General features: G+C 58.3%; 1 protein-coding gene across 1 annotated transcript; it reads right to left on the minus strand.

Annotated features, from left to right (window-relative positions):
* Positions 1-7,640: 7,640 nt before the first annotated feature.
* Positions 7,641-10,607, minus strand: ACTG1 (actin gamma 1). Its single transcript, XM_044745216.2, has 5 exons — positions 10,349-10,607; positions 9,608-9,976; positions 8,891-9,329; positions 8,609-8,790; positions 7,641-8,517 (listed from the first exon to the last, which is right to left on the minus strand). Exons 2-5 carry the CDS (start codon positions 9,968-9,970, stop codon positions 8,374-8,376), a joined length of 1,128 nt encoding a protein of 375 aa, XP_044601151.1. The 5' UTR covers positions 9,971-9,976; positions 10,349-10,607; the 3' UTR covers positions 7,641-8,373.
* Positions 10,608-13,579: the final 2,972 nt, after the last annotated feature.

Below are 13,579 nucleotides of genomic sequence, written 5' to 3' on the forward strand. Positions count from 1 at the left end.
ATAATGACATTTCAGTCAACAAGGGACCACATATACGCTGGTGGTCCCATAAGATTAGTACACACACGGCCTACTAAGTGTGTAGTAGGCTATACCATCTAGGTTTGTGCAAGTACGTGCCATGATGTTTGCACAAGGATGAAATCACCTAACAGTGCATTTCTCAGAATACGTCCTCATCATTAAGCGACGTATAACTGTATGTAGATTCTCTCCTCTCAAGGAGATGAAGAATTGCTCCCCATCCAAGTGTGGGCTGTGCATAGCGACGCCCTCCCAAAGAGCACAGTACGGGACGGGACATGAGGAGGAGGCACTTGACCCTGTGCTCTTCCTCCCCCAAACCCACAAGCCTGCACTCGTCATGAGAAAGCATCAGACAGATCCCAGCAGAGGGACAGTCTGCAAAGTCCCTGAGCAGCGCCCTGCAAAGCTGTCATGGTCATTGGGACCAGGAAAGTGTGAGACCACCCCAGCCAAGAGGAGCCTGAGGAGAGGGGTCGACCAGATGTGAGGTGGGCTCCTGGATGGGGTCCTGGAGGTGTAAAGAGATGCTAGGTAAAAACTAAGGAAACGGAAGTGTGGACTTTAGTTCATAATAATGTATCAGGGGCTGGCCGGGTGGTGCAGTGGTTAAGTTCGCACGTTCCCCTTTGGAGGCCCAGGGTTCACTGGTTCAGATCCCGGGTGCAGACATGGCACCGCTTGGCAAGCTATGCTGTGCTGGCGTCCCACGTATAAAGTAGAGGAAGATGGGCATGGATGTTAGCTCAGGGCCAGTCTTCCTCAGCAAAAAGAGGAGGATTGGCAGTAGTTAGCTCAGGGCTAATCTTCCTCAAAAAAAAAAAAAGTTTTTTTAAAAAAAGAATCCTTCCTCATAATAATGTATCAATATTGGCTCATTAATTGTAACAAATAGCCACATGAAGGAACATGCTAACAACAGGGGAAACTCCGTGAGGGGTGCATGGGAGCTGTCTGTACTGTCTTTGCAACTTTGCTGTGCATCTAAAACTGTTCTAGCATTAAAAGCTGATTAAAAGGAAAAGAAGGAAGGGAGAGAGGGAGGGAGGAAAAAGAAAGAAAGAAAAATATAGAAAGATATGTTTAACTCAAGGGCTAGCATAGAATATTCAATATAATTGTCTTTTCTTTTTTAAAGCACAGGGGAAAAAATAAAGGATGTGACTGCAATACTCACAAGCTTTACCTTGGTGGTTATGGTGATTTTTTTCCCTTTACATTTGTCTGTATTTTCCAGATGTTCTACTTTTGCAATCAGACGTAATAATAAAGAAACACATGTCTGCTTCCCAGGGGCAGAATTTCCTCATGTCTCAGCCCGTTCGGGCCTTCCATGTTGCAGGGTCCCTTCCTTATGGGGACAGGGCTCTGACGAGGCCAGGCCAAAGCGTTGTGGTCATAATGAGTAACCAGTAGTTGTGGGGCCCTCACACCAGCCCCACTCAGCCGGAGGGCAGTCTGAAACCTGGCCCACCTCCAGCGGCCCCTCGTCCTGCTGCAGCAGGGCGGCCCTCGGAGCCACCCCTCCTGAGACCAGCAAGTCCAAGTTCTGCTCCCCTGGGCTCTGCCCTCCTCTGCAAGAGCCAGCTGTTCTGCAAGGACCAGGCCCCTGTCCTCACCAGTCAGCAGCGGCAAGCCCGGCCTGGGGCGAGAGGACAGCAAAGCAGGAGCGACCATGGACTGGCTGCCAGGCTGCAGGACAGGCGGCCGTCGGACGGTAGACAGGCTGACTCGGAGCTGTGTCCTGGGCCCCAATCCCCACGTTGCACCCCTGACCACAGTGCTGGGCAGGAGCCCTCGAGTCCTCCAGGGTCTTGGGATCCTGGAGCCTCTTCCAGAAGCACAAGCTGTGTTTCTAGAAAGGACAGGGGACAGGGCAAAAGGTGGGTGTGATGCTGGAGCTGGCAGGTGGCCGGCCGAGGGAGGGGCAGGCAGACTGGACAGGGGCTGGGCTAGTCGTGGGGCACTCGCTATTGCTGAGGCTCCACCTTGGATGGTCCAGCCCCCAGCCCCCAGGAAGCCCCTCTCCAGTGGGACAGCTGAGTCACTCCCTTCCCTGGGAGCAGGGGTCCCTGAGTGAGGGTCCCAGGGACTTGGGGCTCTCTCCTGTGGTCCCCACCAGCTTACAGCTCAGCATCAGCCTGTGCTCTGGGGAAACCAGGTCACAGGAGGGGAGGGGCATGGCACCAGAATCCTTACTTCTGCTCAGGCTCAGTTCACCTCTGTGCCTCCTCTTCTCCAAAGGTGCCCAGGGGCCGTGACCAAAGGAGGGGGCCACCCAGCCTTTTTGTTGAAGTGTAAATGACACCCGGAAAAGTACACACTGAACCTTCCCTTTACCAAGAAAGTCCCTGGGGCGTTTCTGGGCTGACCGCCTGGCCTCACGCCCCTCCCAGGGCCCATTCCTGAGGACGTGTGTGGGGAACTCTCCGGTTTCCCAGGAGATTCTGGGAGGCAGGATTGAGTCTCGCCCTCATGCTGCTGGGGCCCCGCCCTTTGCAGTTTATGGAGCGGGACTAACCCTCACAACCACCCAATTTATGGGTGAGGAGAGTGCGAAGAGCCACTGGTCCACATCTGCTGGACAAGAAAGCGACTGTTTCAGAAGAAGAACCTCCTGCAGGCAGGGATGTCACCGGCCTCTACTCTTATTTGCTGAGTCTGGCAGCCCTCCCGGCTCTCTGCTCGGCCCCCTCCCCGGGGCACTGACTCCTTGCAGAACTTCCTGGGAGCAGGGAACAGCCAATGGGGTGCTCCCTGGTGAGGGGACAGGGCCACCCAGAGATCTGGGCTGAGGGAAGAAGGTGGATGCAGGCTCCCTCAGGAGGGAAGGAGGGGTGGGTGCTGGGGGCCAGGGTCTACATGCCGCCCCCAGCCAGGGGCCACTTCCTGCTGAGGCCTCCCAGGGGACTGTGGACACGCCCTCCCTCCATCCACAGCCTCTGCGGGGCCTCACCCCCAAGGCCCTCCCTCCCCATGGCCGGCCCTGCCAGCCCTGGTGGGTTTCCTCCCCGTCAAACCCCATTCCTCAGGAGTGGGCCTGCTCCCTGAGAAGGGCTCTTTGCCAGGATCCCGTTTCTGTGACCAGCACACCATGTGTTTATGGCACTTTATGATTTGCAAAACATTTTCATGACCGTCCCGTTTCGCTCTCCTGCAGCCCTGCGGGCTCAGTGAAGGAGAGATGCTGGTGGTCTGGTGAGTCCTGTTTCTGCCGGCTTGTCCGTGCTGCTGTGACAGGCCCACCGCCTGCCACCCTGGGCCCATGGCCTGCCCTGCAGCAGCCCAGCCCCAAGGGGCTTGTTAAGACTTCGCTGAGCTGAAGCAAAGGGTGTGTCGGCTCAGGGTGAGGAGACACAGCCCAGAGTAGGGCACAGGGGGCCTGGCCTGGGCTCCCCCCAGGGCGCTCTCAAGGCTTTCCCCATGCACCATCTCCCGTGGGGGAGGGCTGCAGAGCAGCGTTCAGACGCTGGACCAGGGGCTGTCAGAGGGGAACTGGCCATGGCGGGGGATCCCAGGCAGGCAGACTCTGACCCTGCAGGCCCAGAGGTGATGCACAGTAGGGCAGGCAGGCTGGGACCGGGGCAGGAGCTGAGCTGGGACAGACCCCAGGTGACCCTGAGTGGGGCTGAGCCTGGGGCAGTCAGCAGGCAGTAAGGAGCCCACAACAAGAGGACAGGGAAGGCCTTTCTCTTCGGTCCCTCCGACGAGACCCCAGCCCAGGGACGGACGGTGGGGCCTTGGCTTTCCTCTGGGGCCTCTACTGTGGCTCTCCCTGCCAAGGGCCTTGGGGAGGGAGCGAGCCAGGCCCCTGGGCTGGGGTCAGAAAAGACAGGACTGCCGCATAGCCTGACCTGCATAGCAACTGACCGGAAAGTTCTGGACACTGCATCCCCTCTGGGCTGAAGTCCTCCAAGTGGGCCAAGCTCTGGTAAGTTCGTCCCGAATACCCCTGCACGTCCGGAAAGGCCCAGACTCCCTCGCCACCCTGTCCTGGGACAGGCATGGGTCCCCTCCCTGTTTCGGCTCTGCTCGCTAATCCTGAGTGTCTCTCCCAGGAGCTTTGTCCTATTGCCCTGAAGGCAGGGACTGAGTCTGTGCAGACCAATCTCAGACATGCCCTGGGCACCGACTCCGTGCCGGCCAGGCCCTGGGGAGGGGCTGAGAGACCAGCCCCTACCCTCCAAGAGCTTGCCGCACGCCCACCAGGACGGCTACCACCACAAAACAGAAAATGACACGTGTAGGCGAGGATGTGGAGGAACTGGAACCCGGTGCACTGCTGGTGGGAACGTAAAATGGCACAGCCACTGTGGAAGACAGTCTGGCGGTTCCTCAAAACATCACACAAAACTAGCCTGTGATTCGGCATTCCACTCCTTGGCATCAACTCAAATGAACTGAAAGCAGGGACACAAAGAGACACTTGTGCACCCAGGTTCACAGCAGCATTACTCACAACGGGCAAAAGGTGGAAACGACCCAAGGGTCCCTCGTCGGATGATGGGTAAGCACAATATGGCCCATCCAAACAATGGAATACCATTTAGTCTTAAAAAGGAAGGAAATTCTTGCTTTTTTTAAAAAAAAAGATTCTATTTTTCCTTTCTCTCCCGAAAGCCCCCCAGTACATAGTTGTGCATTTTTAGTTGTGGGTCCTTCTAGTTGTGGCATGTGGGACGCGGCCTCAGCGTGGCTTGATGAGCAGTGCCACGTCCACGCCCAGGAGTTGAACCAACGAAACCCTGGGCCACCAAAGCAGAGCGCGAGAACTCAACCACTCGGCCACCAGGCCGGTTCCAGGGAGGAAATTCTGACACCTGCTACAACGTGGATGAACCTTGAAGACATTGTACTGAGTGAAATAAGTCAGACACAAGAGGCCAAATATTGTATGATTCCACTTATATGAGATTCCTAGATGAGTCAAATTTATAGAGACAGTGTCTTTTGATGTGTAAAATTTTTAAATTTTCATGAGGTCCAATTGTCTATTTTTTCTTTTGTTACCTGTAACTTTGGTGTCACATCCCAGAAATGATTGTCAAATCCAATGTCATGAAGCTTTTGTCCTTTGTTTTCTTCTGGGAGTTTTACAGTTTTAGGTCTTACATTTAGGTCCGTGATGCATTTTGAGTTAATCTTGTATATGGTGTGAGGTAAGGGTCCACCTTGCATCTTTTATATGTGGATACCCAGTTTTCCCAGCACCATTTGTTGAAAAGACTGTCCTTTCCCCACTGATTGGTCTTGGCACCTTTGTCAACCATTTGACCCTCTATGGGAGAGTGCATTTCCAGACTCTCTGCTCTATTCCATTGGTCTATACGTCTGTCGTTATGCCACTACCACACTGTTTTGATTACTGTAGCTTTGTAGTAAGTTTTGAAATCAGGAAATGTGAGTCCTCCAGCTTTCTTCTTCTTTTCAAGATTGTTTTGGCTTTGTGGGGCCCTGGAGAGTCCATATGAATTTTAGGATGGATTTTTCTATTTCTGCCAAAAACATCATTGGGATTTTGATGGAATTACATTGAATCTGTAGATTGCTTTGGGTAATATTGATATTTTAACAACAGTAAGTCTTCCAATCCATGAACATGGGATATGTTTCCATTTACTTGTGTCTTAATTTCTTTTAGCAATATTTCATAGTTTTCATTGTGCAAGTCTTTCATCCCTTCCAGAAGCTTCCATTCATTAAGCTGAAGAGCATTTAAGACACTGTCAGCCTTTGAGGTTTCCTCTTCCCTAAGGTGCCTATTCATATGCTTTTCTCTTGCTGGTCCACAGGTTTTCCTGACTTGTTCTTGTTGATTTGCAGTTCCGTGCACAGTGTGGAGATAAATCCCTTGTCTTCGACTTTGAAGATGTTGCCTCCAGGTACCTGTCTGTTGACTTTATTGATGTTCCTTCTTGAAGAGAGCTCCTTTTTCCTTTTGCACAAGTTGGCAAAAACCATTCACGTCTTTCTTTGGTTGGAGCAGACTCGTGGTTTTGGAAGTCACAGGGGCTGAGTTCTCACTCTTTTCTCCAGCTCTGTCCCTTCTCTCCAAGCTTAGCATTTCGGGGCACTCAGGACTCAGATACCTGAAGAAAGCATGCTGACAGAAGTGAGACTTTCCACAGGGGCCCGAGGTGCCGTCACACGTCCTTGAGAGGGCTCTGAGGGAAGGGGTCGCTGTGACAGGCCTCCCTTGGGCAGGGGAGTCTCTTTTTGACAGATGAGGATAGATGGGACCCTTAGGCCAAGGCAGTATGCGGTGCCCTACAACACGCCCGGCCAGGCAGTGGCACCCACCACAAGACTTCCGCACTACCTTCCTTGAGTGGATACAGTGATGGGGTTTGACATCTGGTTAACGTCCCAAAAGCACCACAAAAAACCCCGTCTTCTGTCCTGCAGAAATTTTGCCACCCCACAGAGGTGGGAGGGAGGAACGTGTGTCCCTACCGTGTGCAGGCAAGGCATCTGGGGCCCTCGAGTCCTCACACCTGTGTGGAGGACACACTGCTCTCCTGTTTGCAGAAAGGATGGACACATGGAGTAGAGGGACTTGCCCTCTGGTCCCAACACCAGCAAAAGTGGAGCCAGATGGGGCCAGGCAGTGCGGCCATGACGCCAGCCAGCCACCTTTCTCTTTCTGGTTCCTTAGTAAAGGTGTGCTCTCCTCCCCTGCTGTCCTACTCAGCCTGGAGCTGCTTCCTCTTTCCCGAACCCACTCATGCTGCAAATGAGATTTTTAGTCCTGAAAGTGGAATGCTGCCCAGGGCAAAAAGGTAACTTCTACTTGTGGCTCTGTATGTTTCACGGGGAGTCACTGGGTCACTGTGAGTGAGGTACCAGCAGCGAAGCAGGATGATGGCCTGAGCTGGACAGGGTCCACTTTCTACTCAAAAAGGAGAGGCTCTCCATATCCTGACACACATTGTTGGGGCCCCTTGCCTAACAGAGATCCCTCCCCACGGTGGGAGGTCTTAAGACACCTTCCCAACCAGTTGAAAGCGGGGCTAGAAAATACAACCATCTCGGTGGGTGCAAGCTGCTTCCCAGCAGTGAAGGGCCCCTCACCCTTTCTTCGAAAATCTCTCTGCCACGTTTCAAAAATAAACGTTGCCAAATCCTCAAGCTTTCCCAATCTAGTGAAACTTTACCTCTTTGATCCAACCTACAAAGAACTAAGCTTGAAAATTTGAGACAGCCATGGAAGACTCGGGCTGCCCTCAGAAGTACTTAACCTCCTGCATTCCCTGGGAGGCCCAGGGGAGGAGTCTCAGGACAGACTTGCCAATGAGCCCAGAGCCGGTTTAGTGACACTCACACCGGAGACCCACGGCTCAGTAACTACTCTCTACTCCTCCATCCCATGGTTGCTACCCTTTGCTATGCTCTCCAAGAAAAGCAATCCCCACCCCACCCCCACCCGAACGTAGGGAAGGCCTGGGCTCTGTGTGGCTCCAAGTGCTTGTGGCAACACCACTTAACAACCAAACTCCAAGTACCCAAGGCATCTCTTCCAACGCAGAAACCAAACCTTGGCCCTTGGCAGCCGAGGCTGCCCCACCCACACCATCTTGCAGGCAGCCCCCCACACAGCCCCCAACAGGAGCCAGGGCTCAGTTGACTGCAGCACTTTATTTCCTCACACAATGACGCGTTGCTGGGGCCTAATGTTCTCACGTAACAGTAGAAAACCAAAATTTGTTGTCATCTCTTAAGGAATTGAGAATTGCGTACAAAAACCTTACATAAATTAAAAGGATGAATAAATTTACAGGTATAAATGCAAACTGTTTCCCAACTCAAGGCAAGTAACCACCCACGGTGTTCTGGCGGGAAAACATCGGGGGAGAAAGGAAAGTGGGTCCTAAGGCTCGGCCCTTCCCAACCCCGTCAGACCGGCAAGACAGAAATGACAACTGCTCAAGACTCTTGCCAGCCTCCAGAGAAATCCTGGAACAGACAGCTCTCACACGTTAATACCCTGCACAGATCAAGAAACTCTTGGTCTCTCAGATTCTCCTCAAGCCAATGGACTTCTCTTCCACGGATATGTTCTCACCTCAACCACCAAGTGGCCGAGCCGCGTGTGCTGGGGGCTTAAATCAAAGATATGCACAGGGTATTAAACATACACCAATGTAACAGTTAACTCGAATACAAGGTCAAATCAGCAACAAGTTCTACAATCCAGTGCTGATATCAGATACAAGCTTCAAGGACAAATTTCTTTTCAAAGGCTTATTCCAGTTTCATGAGGCTAGCAAGAGGTGTACACATTTGCCAGGGCAAATTTATACTTCTGAATTCACTCATGCAGCAAATGCTACGCATCTGCTCGCAGTCCATTTAGAAGCATTTGCGGTGGACGATGGAAGGGCCCGACTCGTCGTACTCCTGCTTGCTGATCCACATCTGCTGGAAGGTGGACAGCGAGGCCAGGATGGAGCCCCCGATCCACACTGAGTACTTGCGTTCAGGAGGAGCAATGATCTGGAAAGACAAGGACGTGGCTTTAGCTCATGGCACTGTCTTCCCAGCAAGGCCTTCCACGAGCCCAAGCCCAGAGCTGCACTTGACTCACCTTGATCTTCATCGTGCTGGGGGCCAGGGCCGTGATCTCCTTCTGCATCCTGTCGGCAATGCCGGGGTACATGGTGGTCCCACCAGACAGCACTGTGTTAGCATACAGGTCCTTGCGAATGTCGACGTCACATTTCATGATGGAGTTGAAGGTGGTCTCGTGGATACCACAAGACTCCATACCTAAAAAACAAAATACCCTTAGCATCACCTACTCCTCCTAAGGAGAGAAGCATCTCACCCCTCACAATCTCCAACAGAACCCACACAGCCCATCACCTACCCAGGAAGGACGGCTGGAACAGCGCCTCTGGACACCGGAACCGCTCGTTGCCGATGGTGATCACCTGGCCGTCGGGCAGCTCGTAGCTCTTCTCCAGGGAGGAGGACGACGCAGCGGTGGCCATCTCCTGCTCGAAGTCCAGGGCGACATAACAGAGCTTCTCCTTGATGTCACGCACGATTTCCCGCTCGGCCGTGGTGGTGAAGCTGTAGCCACGCTCCGTGAGGATCTTCATGAGGTAGTCTGTCAGGTCCCGGCCAGCCAGGTCCAGACGCAAGATGGCGTGGGGCAGAGCGTACCCCTCATAGATGGGCACAGTGTGGGTGACCCCGTCCCCAGAGTCCATGACAATACCAGTTGTGCGGCCAGAGGCGTACAGGGACAGCACGGCCTGGATGGCCACGTACATAGCCGGAGTGTTGAAAGTCTCGAACATGATCTGGAGGAGGCAATGGGCTCCTTAGTGGGAGGCAGGGACCCGGGGCCACCCCATGCACACACACTGCATGCCAGCATGCCACAAATGTGATGTGTGGAGAAAAGAAAAGGAGCAGGCAGAAACACAAATAAGAAACCTTGAGACTTCAGGGAGGAAATGCCAGGAGAGGAACAGAACCCTGGAAATATCGAAAGAAATACTTGAATTTCAGAAAACAAAACTGAGCAAAAATGACTTGTGAAGCAGAGCGGAAAGCGGGAGCGCAGGGCGGCGCTTACCTGAGTCATCTTCTCGCGGTTGGCCTTGGGGTTCAGGGGGGCCTCGGTCAGCAGCACGGGGTGCTCCTCGGGGGCCACGCGCAGCTCGTTGTAGAAGGTGTGGTGCCAGATCTTCTCCATGTCGTCCCAGTTGGTGACGATGCCGTGCTCGATGGGGTACTTGAGGGTCAGGATGCCGCGCTTGCTCTGGGCCTCGTCGCCCACGTAGCTATCCTTCTGCCCCATGCCCACCATCACGCCCTGGTGTCGGGGGCGCCCCACGATGGACGGGAACACAGCCCGGGGGGCGTCGTCCCCAGCAAAGCCAGCTTTGCACATCCCGGAGCCGTTGTCGATGACGAGCGCAGCGATCTCTTCTTCCATGGCGATCTGTTCAGATATGCGACCCACTCAGGCGCGCCCCGGCCAGACCCCTGCGGCTCCCCTCCGCCTCCGCGCCGGCCCGCCCCCGCCCCGCCGCCCCCGGCAGCGCGGCAACCGCCCAGCCCAGGCCCCCCACGCAGCGCCGCCCCCCGTTCGTCGCGCGGCCCGAGCTCTCCGCACTGCGGCCCGGCCCCGCCCTGGTCCCCTCCCCCCGGCGACATCCCCACTGCGGCCGCCGCGGACGAGCTGAGCCGCATCCCTGCCCACCCCGCCCCGGCCACCCTTTGTTTCCCGGGCGGCGCGGCCCGGCTTCTCGGGCCACCGAAAAAGGACGCGGGGGCTCGGCAGCAGACAGGGCGCGCAGGCCCGGCCGCTTACCGGCGGAGGCAGCGGACGCGAGGTGCGGAGCAACGGGCGAACGAGCAGCGAGACGACACAGAGCACGAACCGGCTGCGGCGAGTGAGACCGACCGCAGCCTCCCCCGCCGCTTTTTAAGCGGAGCGGGGCGCGCGCGCGGGCCGGTGGCGCGCGCGGCCCCAGAACATGTCCATATATGGCGATCTTTCCGAACGACGGGCGCCCATTGGCCGGCCCGGCCGGGGCACGTGGGGCCCCGCTCACGGCCCCGCCCCCAGCCCGCACCGCCCCCAACGGCACCCCCCCCCCCGCGGCGCCCCCGCACCCGAGACCCCGCGCCCGAGATCTGGCGTCCCAGACTCGGCGCCCGGGACCCCCGCCCGAGACCCGGCGCGGGCCGGGCGGGTGGGCGCCCCCGGGGGCTGCGGGGAGGACCGCGCGGCCGGCCGGCCAGCCCCGCCCCGGGACTGCCGCGCGCCGTGGGGGAGGGCCCGCCTGCGCCCCGAAACTCACCGGCCCGACGCTGGGCCGCGCCCCCGCCCCGCTGGGCGGCTTTGCTCCCCGCGCCCCCTGCGAGCCCCCCCCCCAGGCTCCGTGGAGAGCCTGGGCCGCGAAGGCGGGGGCCGGGCGGGGGAGGGGCGGGGGGTCTCGGCGGCCGCCGGTGCTGCGCTCTGGGCCCCGCGGCCCGGGGAACTGACCTCACCCCTGCACGGGGAATGGGTCGCCCGTGCCCCTGCGCCCGCGAGGGGTGCCTCGGGGTCCCTGACAGCGCAGAAGCGGAAGCCTCCTTCTACCCACACTCCACATTTTGCTCCTCAAAGTGCAGGCCCGATAGTCCTCAGGCGCGGGCCCCACTCGGGGTTGGGGCCGCCCCACCCCCCATCCAGCTGGAAGGGGTGGGGCCTTGCTTCATTCTAGTCACCTAGAGACAGCATAGGGAAACTGAGGCAGGAGAGGAGTGTCCTGGCTGCCCAACGGTCGACTCCCCCCAAGACTTGGGGGGCACCCTTTATTCTGTCTATGAGACTAGGAGTCGGGGCTGGAGTGGGTTTGCTGATCCCTAGGAACAGGCTGCTTGCGCTGCTCCCCTGCCCCTGGGCGCCTGCCCTTTCCTCCCTGCGGCCTGCATGGAGGACCTGTCCTAGCGGCAGGGTCCGGGTGCACCTGCTGGCGCCCATGCTTTGCTCATGCCCAGAGGCGAACCAAGTACTATAGTTTCCTTGGACTTTTTCTAAGCTTTTGGAATCGTTCAGTGCAGAATTACATATGAGAGGAGCGTGAGGAAGAGCCCTGGCTGAGAGCAGTGGCAGTGGGGCAATGGGGCAGGGGGCTCATCTTGACGCACGCAGGTGTCTGATGGTGAAAGGCCGGGCCTGGCGCCCCGAGTCCTGCAAGGCCAGCTGGTGACCACATCTAGGGATGAAGACGCCGGGCCCAGAAGATAAGGCAGCCACCCAGATCACCTACAGACTGCAGTCCCTCAGACGCCAAGGCCTTGCCTATGGCCACCTGTGCCACTGGGCCCAGCTGGGTCCCGACTCCCCAGACTTTCCAGGGGCGCAGGGCAAGGTTGCTGTCCGTCAGGTGTGTACCCCACTCATGGGAGAACTCGGGGCTGGGCCTCCAGAAAACCCACTGTTACTGGCGCCGGTGGGCACAACCACTGCCTGCTCATCTCCCAGGTGGGGGCGTCAACGATGTGAGGACGACTGCTTCGCTTGGGGGCCCCAAGATGCCACACAGGACATGGGGGAGGTGGGAAGTAGCTAAGATCTCCTGGCCCTGTGTCCGCCCAGCTGCATTCCACCCCTGCCCCTCCCCACGCCATGCCCTCCGGCCTCCTGTCTCCTGTGTGCCGGGCGGGGGGCTGCACCCAGCTGCCCGGGCTGCTTCTGGGGGCACATGGGGAGAGGGCCGAGGCCCATGGACCTCTGTTCCCGCCCCCCTCCTTCTTCCCCATCTTGCAGTCTGCAGGATGCTAGTGCACGGCCTAAGGGTCGCGGGGGAAAGTGAGGCGGGGCCTGGGAGCCCCAAGATTCCCGCCAGCTCCCCCACCCGCAGGGCTGCAGCTGCGGGGGAAGGCAGGGGGCGCTCCCTGCCGGCCCGGCGCGAGGCAGGGGGGGCTGCGTCCTCTTCCGCGGATGTGTCACCCGGCGGGGGGGGGGGGGGCCAAGGTGCGGCCGCAGGTGTGCGGGCGGGGGGCGGCGGCGCGCGGCGCGGCCATATTTGGCGATTTCGGCGCCGCCCGGGAAGCCGCGGCCCGGGCAGCACCGTCCCCGCCCGCCGCCGGCCCTGAGTCACCGGCCGGGCGGGGGGCGGAAGTAACGGACGGGGGGCGCCGGGCGCGCTCCTCGCCTTATTTAGTCAAGGAGGCCGCCGATTGGCCGGCAGAACAAAGGGGCGGTAGCGGGCGGCCGGGGCGGGGGCGGGGCGGCCCCCGGCGCCTCCGAGGGGGCGGGGCGGGAGGGGAGGGGTCCTTCGGCTGCTCCGCACCCCTACCCCGGCCCTCCGCGCCTCCCGAGACCCCACTGCTCCGCGTCAGGCTGGCCGCGAGGGCGGGGTGGTGCCTGTGGCCGCGAGGCCAGGTGGCCGCCAGGAGTGGGATGCGGAGCTGGATGTCTGGCATGGGAGGAGAGGGGCGTCCGCCCGCCTGGGGAGCACCGCCGAAAGCCAGGAGTCAGTGGGCGCGGTGCGGCCAGGCCCCAGGTGGAGCGAGGCCTCCAAGCCGGGCTCGGGGGATGGGGAGCCCCGTGTTCTGCGCTGTGATTTTTCTGTTTTGCAACTGAACAGTGAGAGGCCTCGCCCAAGGTCACCTCAGGGCTCTGCTCTTGGAGCGCAGGGCCACCCCCACCCCTCCTGGAGCCTGGAGCTGGAGAGGGCCGGGCATCCCTGGGGAGGGGGCGGCGCGGATGTGTGAGCAGGGAGGCCATGGGGGCGGTGAGAGTCAGCAGCTGCGCTTCTGCCCGGAGCGGGCGTGTCCTTCCCATCTTGAGGATGGAGACTTGGGACTCAGAAACGCTGATTTTTTTCTAGTTCTGTGCTGGTTTTGCTGGATTATTGTGAGCTTGCTGCGTCTCATTTTATCTTTCATCCATTGAATAGCTGAGAAAACAGCAGGGCAGGAGGTGGCCTCGCCTTGCAAGGAAGTGCAGCCTGGCTGAGACTCAGCCTGCGGCCACCTCCCTGGTCCTGCGTCCTTTCCCAAGGGTCTTCTTCCTGACACTCAAGCCAGCCTGGCATCTTCCTGTTCC

This window comes from Equus asinus, chromosome 13, assembly GCF_041296235.1.
Source record: "Equus asinus isolate D_3611 breed Donkey chromosome 13, EquAss-T2T_v2, whole genome shotgun sequence".
Taxonomy (NCBI): domain Eukaryota; kingdom Metazoa; phylum Chordata; class Mammalia; order Perissodactyla; family Equidae; genus Equus; species Equus asinus.

Coding starts and splice junctions, on each gene's coding strand:
- ACTG1 (XM_044745216.2), bottom strand. CDS start 9,970: ATGGAAGAAGAGATCGCTGCGCTCGTCATCGACAACGGCTCCGGGATG. Junction 9,330..9,607: donor ACCGCGAGAAGATGACTCAG/GTAAGCGCCGCC, acceptor TGCCTCCTCCAG/ATCATGTTCGAGACTTTCAA. Junction 8,791..8,890: donor GTTCCAGCCGTCCTTCCTGG/GTAGGTGATGGG, acceptor TTTGTTTTTTAG/GTATGGAGTCTTGTGGTATC.